We start from the raw sequence: 14,919 nt of genomic DNA on the forward strand, positions 1-14,919 counted from the left end.
GTCAACATTCATGTGAAATATAATAAAACATGTAATTAAATATAATTCACTGCTAGTGAAAACACTGAGAAGCGATGTACCAATAGTTAATAGAACATGCTGCACATTATGATGATGACATTATTTTGAGCAAATACTCCTCGTTCGACTTAAACGTTCCAGACGACCATCAGCCGACAGGGCAAGTATACTAAAATTACCAAACTAATATAAAGAAACAAAATGCTTCAAAAAATGTACAATCTTGACAAAGGCAAAAAACAAGAATTACGATTGTGGTTCGGATGATATTTAACGGAAAGTATCAGTAAAAATGTCCCGTTACTCAATACCACCTTATATCTGACTTCAGAGTCGATTCCCGTCAAGACGTGACATTTCCTTCACGTGCTTCATTTCAGTGGCTTTAGCAACATTCCAGATAGTGCAAAAAAATTTCCATAGCCATAACCTTGAAAACATGCAAACTGAAGTATGACACAATGGCACAAGCAACTGTAGCAACTGGCAGTAATAAGTAATCAATAAGAGATTTATACTTATCTTTCTCCAGATTGCCCAGCATGCAATATGCAGCACAGCTCGTGGACACACTCCAGTCAATCCCTCATCAGGGGAGCTTGACTGTGGGGCACTTGATAACGTAAAGGTTAAAGCTGCTGCTTTGGACGCAATGGTTGCGGGTTCGAATCCTAGCTGTAGTAGCCTTGAGCAAGGTGCTTCCCCCTGCATAGCTCCAATAAAATTACCCAGCTGTACAAACTGCTAAATTGTAATAAATATTTAAACAGTATAAGTCACTCTGGAGAAGAACATCAAGTAAACATACCTCATGCTCTGTGGTAAATATGAGGGCACTTTAATGAACAGGCCCTGATTTTTCATTCCACACATCTAAATGTCTGACTCCATTCACATTAACAGAATACAGTACCCAGTTCCAACCAAACCTCTGGCAGCTTGACAGCTACCCTAGCATCCCAAGGCCCCGTTTTCTCACCTTTGAGTTCCCGGGGGCCTGAACGCAGGTGCCTAAACCCAAAAACAGGCCATAGGTTGCAGTCAAGGGGATTCAATTTGTGGCAGCAACTGGAGCTGCCAAAAAAGGGAGAAGACTGGTCTAATGGAAGAGCACTAGATAGCTGCTTTCTCCTTGTGTCACCCACCATACCTGCTGTCATACCCTGGTAAAGGCACACGAGGTGGTGAAATCTCAGACTTTGGAGAAGATGGAACCCTATGCAGAACTAAAGGAAGGTGGCCAACGTCTCCTTCTCTTCGGTGGAATCGTACGGAAGGACGGACACCTCGCCCTCGGTCTCTCCTTCGGCTACATCGAGGGGCAGAGTAGCGGGGTCGAGGCTGCTGCGGTCTCCAGGAGAGGGTGCGTGGAAGGGGGTGCTGCCCTCGCTCAGCTGGAGCCTGAGCTTCTCTAACTCGTAGTGGTGCAGCTTCTTCTGGGTGTGGTAGCGCTCCCGCTTGATGCGCGCCGTCACCTCCTCGGGTATGTCAGGGATCATCCAGGCCACAAAGAACTTCACAATGAACACCACGTGCTGGAAAAGAGTGACCAGGAGCGGATCAGAGCGCCTACCTAGAATCGCATCAACAGAGCAGACCAAGCAAAGAAATTCACCAGACGTGGACCAAAGGGAAAGCAAACACAAACTTTAAGAAGAGGTTGTGCAGTGTGGCTCATAAATCACCGCAGCCCTTATAATAATCATTGATAATTAATTTAACATGCAAGAACGACAAGAATAAGTGTTGGAACAGTAGGGATGGCTGGTACCCTAGTGGTTAGAGCTACTGCCTTTGGACCCAAAGGTTGCAGTTTCAGTCCCACCTCTGGCTGGAGTACTCTCGAGGAAGGTACTTACCCTAAATTGCTCCAGCAAAATTACCCAGCTGTATAAATAGGTAAATAACTGTAAGCTTGTAACAACAGTAACCTTAGCATTGTAAGTTGCTTTGGGTGAAAGTGTCAGCTAAATGAAAAAATGTAAATGGACAGATGTGTGGTTCTTTGGAGTCTCCAGCATGAGGCACAACAAAGCCTACAATGGCTTATTATAGTTCTGCAGAATCTCAGCAGGCACTTTCCATCAGAGAGGAACTGTCTCTTCTCCATATTTTCATACACCCAAAATCTGTACTTGTATACACAACAAAGACCATCCAGGTTCTCCTTCATTCAAACCCAAAGCAACACTACGAGGTTTGGAGGAACGAGCTTTTCACTACATCCATTAGAACGTGGGTGTGATGTGACTTGTGCTACACACTATATGCAGTATATTTCCTCAAGATTGCTGTCGTTTGTTTGATTACATACAATGTAACAGAAATTTTATGTCGATTTTTTTTAAATTTTCCATTCAGTTTTGTTAGATTAAACATACTTTTGGCATTAGTTCGTACTATATCTCAGTATTTACAACAGTGTTCCACTTTCTTGAAAGCAGCAAATTTTGGCGAATTTTTGGCGAATTTTGACACCAAGCACTGAATATTCCAGTACCTTTTAGGATCTGATGCTTTCTAGAATGTTTTGGTACTTTCTAGAATGTTCTGGTGCCTTATAGAACCTTCCAACGGCTGTAAAGTACTGTAACAACCCACGTTACTAGGGGGTGTTACATCTGAGTGGGAAAATGGATTTATTGTAAATAGTTGAATTGTGGGTAAAATGGAATTGTGTTCAACCGTTGTGGGGACTCTCGGGGAATATAAGGGGGTGAGTGTGTTGGCTAGGTACAAGAGGTACTAAGCATGCTGGAAAGGGTGGCTTGAGGTACAAGTCCTTGAGGAAAAGGGGTCCTCGGACCTAGAGCATTATTTTCTCGTGTTCGCGTCTATATCTCTCGCAGTGTGCTACTGTCCCAATAAATGTATGGAATGAACGCTGTCTGTCCATCCTTCTTCATTCTGTCAATACCATGGTCTTACTATAGTGTTCTGGCAACCAACAGAGTCCAGGAGTTTCAGGGTAAAAAGCAGACCACTCGAGTGTGTAAACCCCTAGACGGAGCATCTGTGAGATTATAGAACATACCTCCATAATGATGATGAAGGCTAGCTTGGCGGCCAGAATGTGCCAGAACTGAAGGCTGTGAGAGTACTGGTTCTCATGACCTGGTGGATAACGGTAGTCCCGGTATCTGGAATGACATGATCACCGCATTAAGAGCTTACACCTCACAAAGATGCGGCCCTGGCATACACTCGCACACAAATACACTTTCTGAAACAGAACATTCCAGTTACACTACACAGACATGCATCGCTTAACAACAGGGATACGTTCTGAGAAACGCACTGTTTGGCAATTTCGACGCTGTGCGAACGTCATAAAGTATACTTATACAGACCTACATGGTATAGTCTCGATCATAGAATGTACTTACACACACCTGGATGGCATAGCCTCGATCATAGAGTGTACTAATACAAACCTACATGGTATAGCCTCGATGCAGTCAAGAGACGCTGTTCTGCCCGCAAATTTGTTTAGTTCATGCGATTAATTGCTTTGTTGAGCAGAACCTTTATTTCCATAAGTTAATACGCAATTTGTGCACGTGTGCTATTTCCATGATGCACTACTGTCGGGAGAGGCATAGTGGAAGCGTCTGAGTTCTGTGTGGAATATCATACTGCGGTACCGACTCTCTGTCTAATTGGCTCTTCGTCACTAACGAGTAGAATCTGCTCTCTGGTGGCGCAGTGGGTTGGACCAGGTCCTGCTCTCCAGTGGGTCTGGGGTTCGAGTCTCGCTTGGGGTGCCTTGCGATGGACTGGCGTCCCGTCCTGGGTGCGTCCCCTCCCCCTCCGGCCTTATGCCCTGTGTTGCCGGGTAGGCTCCGGTTCCCCGCGACCCCTCTTGGGACAAGCGGTTCAGAAAAATGTGTGTTTTTCCTACGCCCGTGGAAGCAATAACTGTAAGTTGTGAAGTTCTTGCAGACATTGGTTAAAATGTTTACTTGCCTTTAAGTGTAATCTCTGTAGTGTAGACTCTGTTTGTTCAGCCGCAACTCCACGTTACTGTCCTTGTGAAACGCGTGTGTGAGTTCGCGCCGTGTCACGCTAAGGAGACGTACTTTTGAAACACACACTCACCTACAAATGGTGACGGAGCTTTTGAACCACGCTGGCTTCTCGCTCCGGATAGACGTGTCATTTGGAGGGAAATCGGAGATTTTGAAGATGGACAGGCTGTTGGCGATGTAGCCCTCCATCGTGGGGGCATCGCCAGGGCGGTAGACGTAATAGTAGACCAGGCGTGGGATCATATCCGAGGTGAAGGCCACGATGAACGCCTGAGCAAAAGTAGGGAAAATGTGTGGGTGCAGATTAATTGATTCGACCCAGATGAAGAAGCTGGTCAAGTACAACCCGACTTTTTTCAAGTGTAACTTAATTCTCTTGTATGCTTAACCACCGAGATGTTTGCCCACTTTTTGGTTACTACGCTGAGATGAGCCATCGCAATGTCATGAAACAAAAAATCAGCAGAAGTGACAAGCGACCCCGCAGTCCCTTCCCTCCCCAAAAAAAATAAACAAAAGTAGCTAGTTTCATCTTTAATTCAAATATTATCATTATTACGTTTCATTGGGGGGGGGGCAGTCGGTTTGACCAGGTCCTGCTCTCCGGTGGGTCTGGGGTTCGAGCCCTGCTTGAGGTGCCTTGTGACGGACTGGTGCCCCATCCTGGGTGTGTCCCCCTCCGCCCTGTGTTGCTCCGGCTCCCCGCGACCCCGTATGGGACAAGTGGTTTCAGACAATGTGTGTGTGTATTTCAAGATGACAACCACAGTAAATTTTTACCACTACTATCATAATCACGACAAGATCCATATTAGCTGCAGGGCTCATTATTTTTTATGTTCGTACTAGTTTGTCGCGTTTGAGCCCCTGTAACTGTGTAAAGCTCACGAAAAAAACTGAAGTCCTTCAATTAAAAACAATTATGCAAGACTCGTGATTGATAAAACTCATGTATTCATTTGGTTTAAAATAAATGAAATAATGCCACAGAAAACATGTAACAATCTGGGGCAACTGGTACCGTAATGGTTAGAGCTGCTGCCTTTGCAGGTTCAAATCCCACCTCTAGTTGTGGTACCCTGGAGCAAGAAAGCTACCCTAAATTGCTCCAATAAAATTACCCTACTGCATGAATGGGAAAATAACTGTAGATATGTTAATGCTGTAAGTTGCCTTGGAAATAAAACATCAGCGAAATGAATAAATGTAATCGATCTTCTTAGAATAACACAAATTAAATCTCACGTGATGGGAAAAGTTCACAGCATTTAGTTCGGTGACATTTTAATGGTGTAGCTCATTCAATGAAGAACGAAACAGCAACGCAAGAGTCCAAGTCAAACAAAATCCAACATGCGCCGGGCATCACCGAGGACCAGGTTCGAATGCCGTGACTCAAGGTGTTTGGATGGTTATGAGATCTCAAGGGTCTGAACTGAATAATTGCCTGCAATATGTTATGTCACATCTACAAGCAAGGGGGAAATGTAGAGATAATTCAAGCTGGGAAATACAAGACACCGACATCTAGACACTCACATTGGTGACGACGGAGAGGACGGCCACCCCGTTGAGGATCTCCTCCCAGGCCCCGATGCTGTGGGCTTTGGCAGCCACGGGCCTCCGCAGCTGTGTGGTGAACTTCCAGGCATCCACCCGCACCTCGACGATGTTGTTGAAGAGCGCCAGCAAGGGTGCCAACGGGAAGGACGCCACAAAGAGAGTGATGAAGCCAAACTGGATCACTGGGATCACAAGGAGAAAGAGCCTTAACTCCCTCACTGGCTTCCAGCCCTTTTGGGATCTTCTCCATTGTTGATTTAAAAAGACTCAAGAAAATCAAATCTGAACACTAACACTAAATATATATCATGTTTTCTAGGATCACTTTTTACCCAGAGCCCTGTGATGGACTGGCATTCCATCCAGGGTGTACCCTAGCGAGCCCCGTGCCCCATACTTCCGGGATAGGCTCCAGACCTCTGGGACCCAGCCTCAGATAAGCGGTTAAGGATATTGAGGGAAAGTGAGTGGGTTTTTCCTTCAATTCACTGAATTTTTTTCTTGCTCACCACCATTGTGTCATAACAGAGACAACATCACTGCCACTGGCTTAAGTCAAGCCAGCACCGTGAAAACACTTTTTATAATAGAATATAAAAGTTTATAATTAAACTACAAATGTTTAATTCTGTTCTTATCTTTTAAAGAATAATAATAGTTTATAATGAGAACATAATCTTTCACAGCTTAATTCTGTTATTAGCTGTTGAATAATAACAGTTTAAAATAAAACTACTTACATTTATTTAGCAGACATTTTTCTCCAAAGCAACTTCCAATCAACTCTATGTAGTGTTATGAGCCCACACACCTTATTCACCGCGGTGACTTACACTGCTAGATACACTACTTACACTGGGTCACTCATCCATACATCAGCGGAACACACACACTCTCTTCATCACTCACACTCTATGTGTGAACCTCAACAGCATGTCTTTGGAGTGTGGGAGGAAACCAGAGCACCCAAAGACTTACACTGCTAGATACACTACTCACACTGGGTCACTCATCCATACATCAGTGGAACACACACTCTCTCTCTCTCTGTCACTCACACACTATGGGTGAACCTGAAGAGCATGTCTTTGGAGTGTGGGAGGAAACCAGAGCACCCAGAGGAAACCCACACAGACACGGGGAAAAGATCCAACCTCCACACACACACTGAGTGGGGATCAAACCCATGACGTTTTGTACCATCCAGGCGCTGTGAGACAGCCGCGCTACTCGCTGTCCCACCGTGCCGCCCCCCCAAGCTATAAACATTCAATCCTGTTTTTAGCTTTTCAAGAATAATAATAGTTTAATAAGAGTTGAGTTTATAATTAAACCATAAACTGTTATAGCTTAATTCTGTTCTTAGCTTTTGAAGAATACATAACAGCTGTTCACTCTACCTGTCCTCTACGCTAAATATAAACGTGATGGCTGATCTACATATTTGTGACAATGCATCTGGCTCATGTTCCTAGTGTGAGCTGGTGGGAGGAATAACTGTGACCTGGGGTTGGAATTTACCAGGGGCTTCTATTGCCACTTACGCAATTAATGATGACCAAGTGTCTCTGATGGGAAAACACATTATACAAAGAGTTAGAGGGGGACTGGAGCTCCTTGCTCACCCTGGGGCTTGTTAGGCCACTACTGTCAGCTTTTACTTTATTTTACTGATGCTTCGTGACATTTCCAACGGCTACACGCGGTGAATGTACAACTTATGCGTGAATAATGGGATTTTTTTTTTTTTTTTGATGATGCTGAATGAAAATGTCGCATTTCAAGTTGCCGATATTCAGTCTGGTAAAATTACTCTCAAACCTGTGAAGGTATGGACTGAGCTCGCATGTAAATTTTCACCTGTCAATCAGATGCAGAAACTGCTGAGTGTTTTAGGTTGAAGAAACTCTTTGAAAGGCTTAATTTGGCGCATTTGAGACAGGAGGTGAAGTAGTACAGTCCCCGCATTTGGACTTCAAGGACACGGGTTCGAATCCTGCCTCCAGCTGTGGTGCCCACTACCCTAAAGTGCTCCAGTAAAAATGACCCAGGTGTATAAATGGATAAATAAGCGTAAGTAAATGTAAATATGGTCGGGTTTACAGGAAATCCTGTTGCCAACCTGGGGTATAAACAGCACTTTTTGTGTGCATTTAAAGCGTATTCTGAAAACCAAATCTGATTATGCATATTCTCTATTAGACCTGTTGACTCACCCATCTCAAGGTACTCATAGAAGAGGCCCAGCTGGCTAAGGGCCTGCAGGTCATGGTCCTGCTCCCAGCGGCAGTAGATACTTCCTGGGCTGTGTGCCTTATGTCTGCCCCACAGGTTCCGTAGCCACCTGGAAATACAGCGGTAACAAACGGCCGGAACGATATATTAGACACGCAGTACTGTGCAAAAGTCTCAGGCACTTAGATGTTTCACAAAAATATTAGTTTTAGATGGTTATTTAATGTCTTCTGCATTAGTGTCAATGGAAAAGAGCACATTTTAGATTCCCATGCATTCCTTTTGCAAAAAGTTACAGTATTACAGTAAGGGTTTTGTATATCGTTAAAGAAAAAGTACACACACACAAACACTTGTCCCAAGAGGGGTCGCGGTGAACCGGAGCCTAACCCGGCAACACAGAGCACAAGCCTGGAGGGGGAGGGGACACACCCCGGACGGGACGCCAGTCCATTGCAAGGCACCCCAAGCAGGACTCGACCCTCAGACTTGCCAGAGAGCGGGATCCGGCCAAGTCCGCCACAACCCCGCTTGGGACAAGTGGCTGTCGACTATGGACGGTTACTAAGCTTTGTAGGAATTTTATTAATTAAGAGCATTATTTTTGGAATCATTCTCATTTTACAGCCTTTTCCCCCCCAAGTGCATAAAACTTTTGCACAGTCCCGTATGACCATCATCCATACGTAAGAAATGCCACTTGCTGAGTGTCAAAAAGTCCAAAAAGTCCTTGAGCATTAAGATTAGTGCTAGCTGATGAACACTGAAAAAGCTGCTTTTACCATTTTTATTTATTGTTACACTAAATGATCAGTTTCCTCACAGGATCTAAACTGTAATTCAACCATAATTTCAGCAAAGCAAGTTCAGTTTATGAATTCAAAGGTTCAACAGCAGGGTCCCTCCTGATCTGACCGGATGGCAGCAGCGACACTTACGGGAGCAGGACCTCCTGGATGTTGCCGCACAGCTGCTTGCCCACCATGATGATGACCAGCTGGGTGGTGAGTTCCATGAGACAGCCACCAGGGGCGCACTGGCACACAGAAAGGGGGGGGGGGGCAGGGAGGGGTTCGAGGTTTAAAGGGAGAATCGATCAATTCGTTCTCCGCAAAAAAAAACGTGACGGAGCTGAAAATTAAAGAGTGAAGCGGAATCTTCATAGCTCAGCGCGCATAGCTCGCTACATAGTGCAAACAAAACAGCACCTTTCCTGCTGTTTAAAAAAAAAAAAAAAACAGAAAGTAACTAGTGACTCATTCCTGTCTTCTTGCCTAGTTACTCTTTTTTTTTTTTTTTTTTTACTCATAGGCAAGAAGACAGGAATGAGTCACTAGGTAATGATTGATATTATAATAACATACTGGCATGGTGGCACAGCGAGAGGACGTGGGTTCGTTCCCTGCTCAGTCTGTGTGGAGTTTGCATGTTTTCCCTGTGTCTGTGTGGGTTTCCTTTGAGTGCTCTGGTTTCCTCCCACACTCCAAAAACATACTGTTCAGGTTCACCCAGAGTGTGTGAGTGACAGAGAAAGTGTGTGTGTTCCACTGATGTACAGATGAGTGACCCAGCGTAAGTAGTGTATCTAGCAGTGTAAGTCACCGCGGTGAATAAGGTGTGTGGGCTCATAACGCTACATAGAGTTCATTGGAAGTCAATTTGGAGAAAAGCGTCTGCTAAATAATCAATAGTTCTGGTTCTTATGTGGGTGTTATACCAGGATCATTTGAGAGTTTGCTGATTTTCATAAATATACCTAGGCACTACAGTAATGCAAATGTGTATATAAAGAAAAGGAAAACTTTAATCTGCTCTCACCATTTAATTTCAATTAACCACTTAACACAAGGGAGTGGCAAGGAGTGCAGCAGGAATATAGGCTACGAAGGATCGGGTGACCTTACCTCCTCATTCCTCAGTTTCCTCCACCCACCAAACATGTAGGTGTAATGTCCTGGGTAGCCCACAAACTTGCCCTTAAAGAAGGCCACGTAAAAGCAGGCGGAGTAGAAGTTGACAAACTGGAAGAGGAACATCTTCATCGTCAGCCTGTTCTCATACTCCATGTGGGTCTTGGGTATTTCTGGGGATTTAACCAGGTGTGGGAGGGTTTTAGTTATACACATACTACTGTGTTCTTGTGTTAGATTTTTCCGGGAAACATCACGGAGGGTGGAACGTGTCACAGTGAATTCAAAAACATGAAATATCAAGAACGGGGCTATAAAAATTAGTATTAGAGATGTAAAACTCTGTGGATGGAAACCAGCAATCTTGGTTTCAATGCAAAAGAAGTCATTTTAAATACAAGACAAAAGCTCAACTATCAACCAGTATTGGGTCAGCTTTTCCTTTTTAAATGAAAATACAACGGAAGAATGAAGGTACCTGCATCAGAATGGATGCGGGTGCAAGTGGTTCGGTTACAGAAACTTTACGCTCCTTTACAAGAGGGAAGCAGTTTAGAGAATCATCAAGCTCTGCAACAGATTTCCATGACATCTATTCAATTAGCTGATGCTTTTCCAATGTTAAACTACATGGAAATATTTTCCCATTCATATTAGCATGGTATTTTTTACTAGAACAAATTAGGGCAAATATGTTACTCAAGGTTACTACAGCAGTAGATAGGATTCAAACCTGCAACCTTCAGGTCCAAAGGGAGCAGCTCGAACCACTACGCTACTAGCTGCCTCCATACAAGCACTTCTATCACTCGACTAAGCGAGTGTGAGTGATCGCCTAGCAGTTGGCTCATGGGAAGCATTTAACTGGTTCACCCAAGTTCTTGAGCCCTGAATGATTAACTCACACAAGTATTTGATGGGCTCCTGTCACTAAGGGGCTGGAATGGAAAACCACTGTATGTCACTTCCGGGAACAGTGGCAAAGAACATGTGACTGCAAAGTTCAAGATCTTGGAAGAACTGCAAAGACTGAGTCATCACATATAATGAGGCTACGCAGGAGGATGACATGAAGGTGGCCAAGAACCACATGGGCAGACCGGACTCCTCCTGGATCTTAAAACTTAGCAGCATCAGTTTCCCACACCGTGCAGCACACGATCCGCAGCACCGCAGATACATGTGCTAAAATCTGTCAATACGACCCCATACCAGCACAAGTCCAAGAACAAGATGAAAAAGGTTACGCGGTGAAGGTGTGTCCAGTCTGGAGCGTGACCAGACCAGAACTTCTGCCAAACAGCTTGTTCAACAGCATCAAATGCAATGCAGCCTCACCCTTGTCAGTGATCCAAATAGCTACACGCTCATACACTACGTTGAGGATCATGATGATGATGAAGTTGAGGAAGGAAGCGGTGATGGAGGTCGCCAGCTGGGGAGTGATTAGGGGGCCCACGAACTGCAGCTGGCTGGTGGGACTGTCCTTCATGATTTTGGCAAAGGCGGCGTACGCCGCCAACCTGTAGGCGATCACTCCGATGATGCAGGCGATGATCAAGGCCACCTAAAGGAGAGGATTGTATACACTGCTGACACTCTGGAACGGCAGGATATGGTCAACACCTCAGCGCAGAACTGGCAGTGCAACTGCACACTAATATGCCACCTGTGGGTATAGACTGGCATTCTCACCCAGAAGAGGACAGTAGCTGAAGACAGACAGGTTCGAGCAAATTTACTTGTTATGGGCATGTAAGGCTCCATTTCCTGTGTGAGAAGTAAAAACAATGACGGGTTGGTTACAAGTTAAAGCCTTTAAGTTACGGTGGCTTCTTGTGTTAAGAACGATTATAAATTCTCAATGACACAACATTTCCCAGATTGATCATTTTTAATTGCATTTTCTTCCCTTACCTATTGCGTAAAATGTCTTTCTTTAGCAAGGTCAACTTGATCTGTGTTTAACTGCAAATGTCGATCATGTGGAACATGGAATAACGTGTGTTAATAAGCACTTTCTCCAACCTTACAATGTGTCACCAGAGCACTAATGAACTACATCACCCAAGTACCATTGCTGAGACCAAAGACTGCTGACTGGGCTGTTATACCTGGGAAATGTAGTTCAGGAGGTACTACTGCACCTCGGTGATGTAGCTCACCAACTACCACCTCCTCCAATGTTGAACCTGGGCACAAACCTGAGTGATGGGGTTACGTCGACGGTGTTTGCACTTCATCTCATATTCGGGTCGAAGCTGCAGCAGTTGCTGCTCTTCCTCAAAGTCCACCAGGTCCCACTCGTAGCCCAGCTGGGCCTGCCGGCGTTTCCAGAACTCAAGGAAGAGGGTGACTACAGAGAAAGCAAATATCACAACTACTACTTGAATAATGAACTTACAAAAGTATGGAAGATGTCTGTAAGGCATCCCTACATTTTCATTGTTGTGGAACTATAACTATGAGTATCACTGATATGAGCTGATTAGACCCTTTAAGACATGACAAGTGTCCCTTTCCTACAAGCATTCTGGGGGTAGTTTCTTGTGTCTCTACCTGATGCACTAACTACTGGCAGAAAATGCTTGCTCTTACCCCAGATCCCCATGAATATGGCAAAGAACACTGTTGCGCTGTTGTCAAACAGATGCGATTGCTGTAAAAGATAGGGCATGAAGAACGTTCTCATGTCAATCACTCTTCTTTTCACATCTGGTACTTTCTTCCAAAACAACATAAAAGTATACCCTGCATGCAATTCTTGAAGCATTTCTTGGGAGACATGGACTAATCCCATGGATCCAAGATCAGGATCCATCCTTGGGACCAACAACCATTTGAACAACCTCCATACTACCTGGTGCTGGTCCTCAGATGATGATAAAATTTCTCCCTGAATATTCCTTGAACTGCACGAGAACTGCTATAGTTCCTCACCCAGGAGGAGGCGCAGGTGGAGCTGAGCTTCCAGTAGGTGCAGTTTACATCACACAGTGGGCACATCACTATGGATCCTCCGATCGTAGGGTCACAGATCTCCTTGCTGCAGGATGGAAAGAGAACATTTCAGAACAATTGTCATTTAAAAAAAAAAAAAAGTTTCCAGCATTTTTAGAAACTTTTGACTTTTGCTGGACCTCATAATGATTTCTTTCCATTTTCCCCAGGAAATACACACACACTAAATACAAAAATTTATTGCACTTTCTCTCTTTATATGCCATGTTGTTTTCTAGTTTTTTCAAATGGTAAGATTTATTCTAGAAGCTTATTCTAGAAAGAAATATCTTCCAGTCACATCTGCATATGAATTATGAAAGTTGGAGTGGAGGGCAAGGAGTTTGCATGTTCTCCCCATGTCTGTGTGGGTTTCCTCCGGGTGCTCTGGTTTCCTCCCACAGTCCAAAGACGTGCTGTTCAGGTTCACCCATAGTGTGTGCGTGACAGAGTGTGTGTGTTCCACTGATGTACGGATGAGTGACCCAGTGTAAGTAGTGTATCTAGCAGTGTAAGTCTTTGGGTGCTCTGGTTTCCTCCCACAATCCAAAGACATGCTGTTGAGGTTCCCCCGTAGTGTATGAGTTACAGAGAAAGTGTGTGTGTGTTCCACTGATGTATGCATGAGTGAGCCAGTGTAAGTAGTGTATCTAGCAGTGTAAGTCACCGCGGTGAATAAGGTGTGGGCTGATAACACTACATAGAGTTCACTGGAAGTCGCTTTGGACAAAAGTGTCTGGTAAATACATAAATGTAAATATAAAGGTAATGATGGTGAAGGGTCTGTTGTTGGAGATGAATCCTTTGCTTTCATAGCACATACCTCCAGATGTTGTTTTTGTAGGTGAAGACCCCAAAGAGGAAGCAGATGAGGCCTACCACAGCAGCACCGACCAGCATCTCTGTGTAGAACCCGAGCCAAGCAAAGTAGAGGCCAATTTTCTCCCCATAGTACTTCCTGCCATTGACAAACAAAGTTAACTCATCTTTTAAAAGCCGCTGTGAAAAAGGCATTCATTGGGTTTTGGGTTTAGCTCCATCTTTCCATTCATTGAGCTGTTCTCCAATTTGAGTGGCATTTCACTCCCGAAATTCCAGCTGGATACCCGTGATCAGTGCCAAAATGTCCCGTGATACTGACATGATCATTTTAATAGTTTAGTTATTGCTATGCTTGCACTCCTCACCGTACGAGGTCCAGAGGTTGCTCCTTATAGAAGCTCAGGAACCGGGCCCAGTGGTGGTACAGGCTGTACCTCTCGCTCTCTGAGCACTCATCCCTCAGCCAGTACCTGCACTGCGTGGGGAAGAACAGTCTTCTCAAGTCTTGCTCTTCCCGTTGCCTCCCCCATACCAGCACTGTGCAGCCCATGTTCCCTACCAATCCTAACGCCCAACAGCTGGACTGGGTGCTTGCTACACTACAGATGATGCCCTTCTGACTATGTAATGCGATGCACTACGGTCCAAAATTAGAAGTCCCATAGCTGCCGGTATCAAATTCAAGACCCTGGTTACAGCCTACAAAACCATCAACAGATCTGTTCCTTGACATCTACAAGACCTGATCACTTCCTATGTCCCATCCAGACTGCTACACCGCTCCAGATTTGTGCAGTTGGTGGTCCCACACCCACACTCAAAATTTTCAAAATCAAAAGCACAACGGTTTTTGGTTTTGGCCCCAATGAGGTGGAATGAGCTTCCTCTGTCCCTCGGAACTGCTGAATCCCATTCAGCATTCAAAGAAGGGTCTCAAAACACACCTCTTTTGGACCTCGTTCCCTCTGGGTCTTTTAACAGCTCCTTAAATTTGCAGCACAATATCTGCCACGATGATCTTTTATTCCATATGAATCTCGCTACTCGTGTGATGTGCAGCAGCAAAAAAGGTTACGTTGGAAAAACTGACTGTGCAGCAAAACTATATCTGCATGTATACAATTTCACAGGTGAAACCTCAGGTGGCACAGCAAGTAGAGCTATTGCCTTACAGTGCCTGGGTGGTGTGAAAGGGTAGGGGTTTGATCCCCACTCAGTCTGGGTGGAGTTTGTATGTTTTGTCTGTGTGGGTTTCCTCCAGGTGCTCTGGTTTCCTCCCACACTCCAAAGACATGCTGTTCAGGTTCACCCATAGTGTGTGTTCCACTGATGTTTGGATG

General features: G+C 44.7%; 1 protein-coding gene across 1 annotated transcript in view; it reads right to left on the bottom strand.

Moving 5' to 3' along the window:
• Nucleotides 1-746: 746 nt before the first annotated feature.
• LOC108941207 (anoctamin-5-like) overlaps nt 747-14,919 on the bottom strand; it is a 36,249-nt gene continuing 22,076 nt past the window's right edge. Inside the window, exons 7-20 of the mRNA XM_018763881.2 lie at nt 13,945-14,054; nt 13,581-13,715; nt 12,698-12,803; nt 12,356-12,416; nt 11,962-12,113; nt 11,453-11,527; nt 11,096-11,324; nt 9,752-9,930; nt 8,786-8,883; nt 7,829-7,956; nt 5,589-5,794; nt 4,120-4,319; nt 3,056-3,161; nt 747-1,556 (exon numbers count right to left, since the gene is read on the bottom strand). Of these exons, the coding sequence (XP_018619397.1) occupies nt 1,248-1,556; nt 3,056-3,161; nt 4,120-4,319; nt 5,589-5,794; nt 7,829-7,956; nt 8,786-8,883; nt 9,752-9,930; nt 11,096-11,324; nt 11,453-11,527; nt 11,962-12,113; nt 12,356-12,416; nt 12,698-12,803; nt 13,581-13,715; nt 13,945-14,054 (2,094 nt within the window). The 3' untranslated portion in view covers nt 747-1,247. The remainder of the gene's footprint in view (nt 1,557-3,055; nt 3,162-4,119; nt 4,320-5,588; nt 5,795-7,828; nt 7,957-8,785; nt 8,884-9,751; nt 9,931-11,095; nt 11,325-11,452; nt 11,528-11,961; nt 12,114-12,355; nt 12,417-12,697; nt 12,804-13,580; nt 13,716-13,944; nt 14,055-14,919) is intronic.

Source organism: Scleropages formosus, chromosome 11 (assembly GCF_900964775.1).
Source record: "Scleropages formosus chromosome 11, fSclFor1.1, whole genome shotgun sequence".
NCBI lineage: Eukaryota > Metazoa > Chordata > Actinopteri > Osteoglossiformes > Osteoglossidae > Scleropages > Scleropages formosus.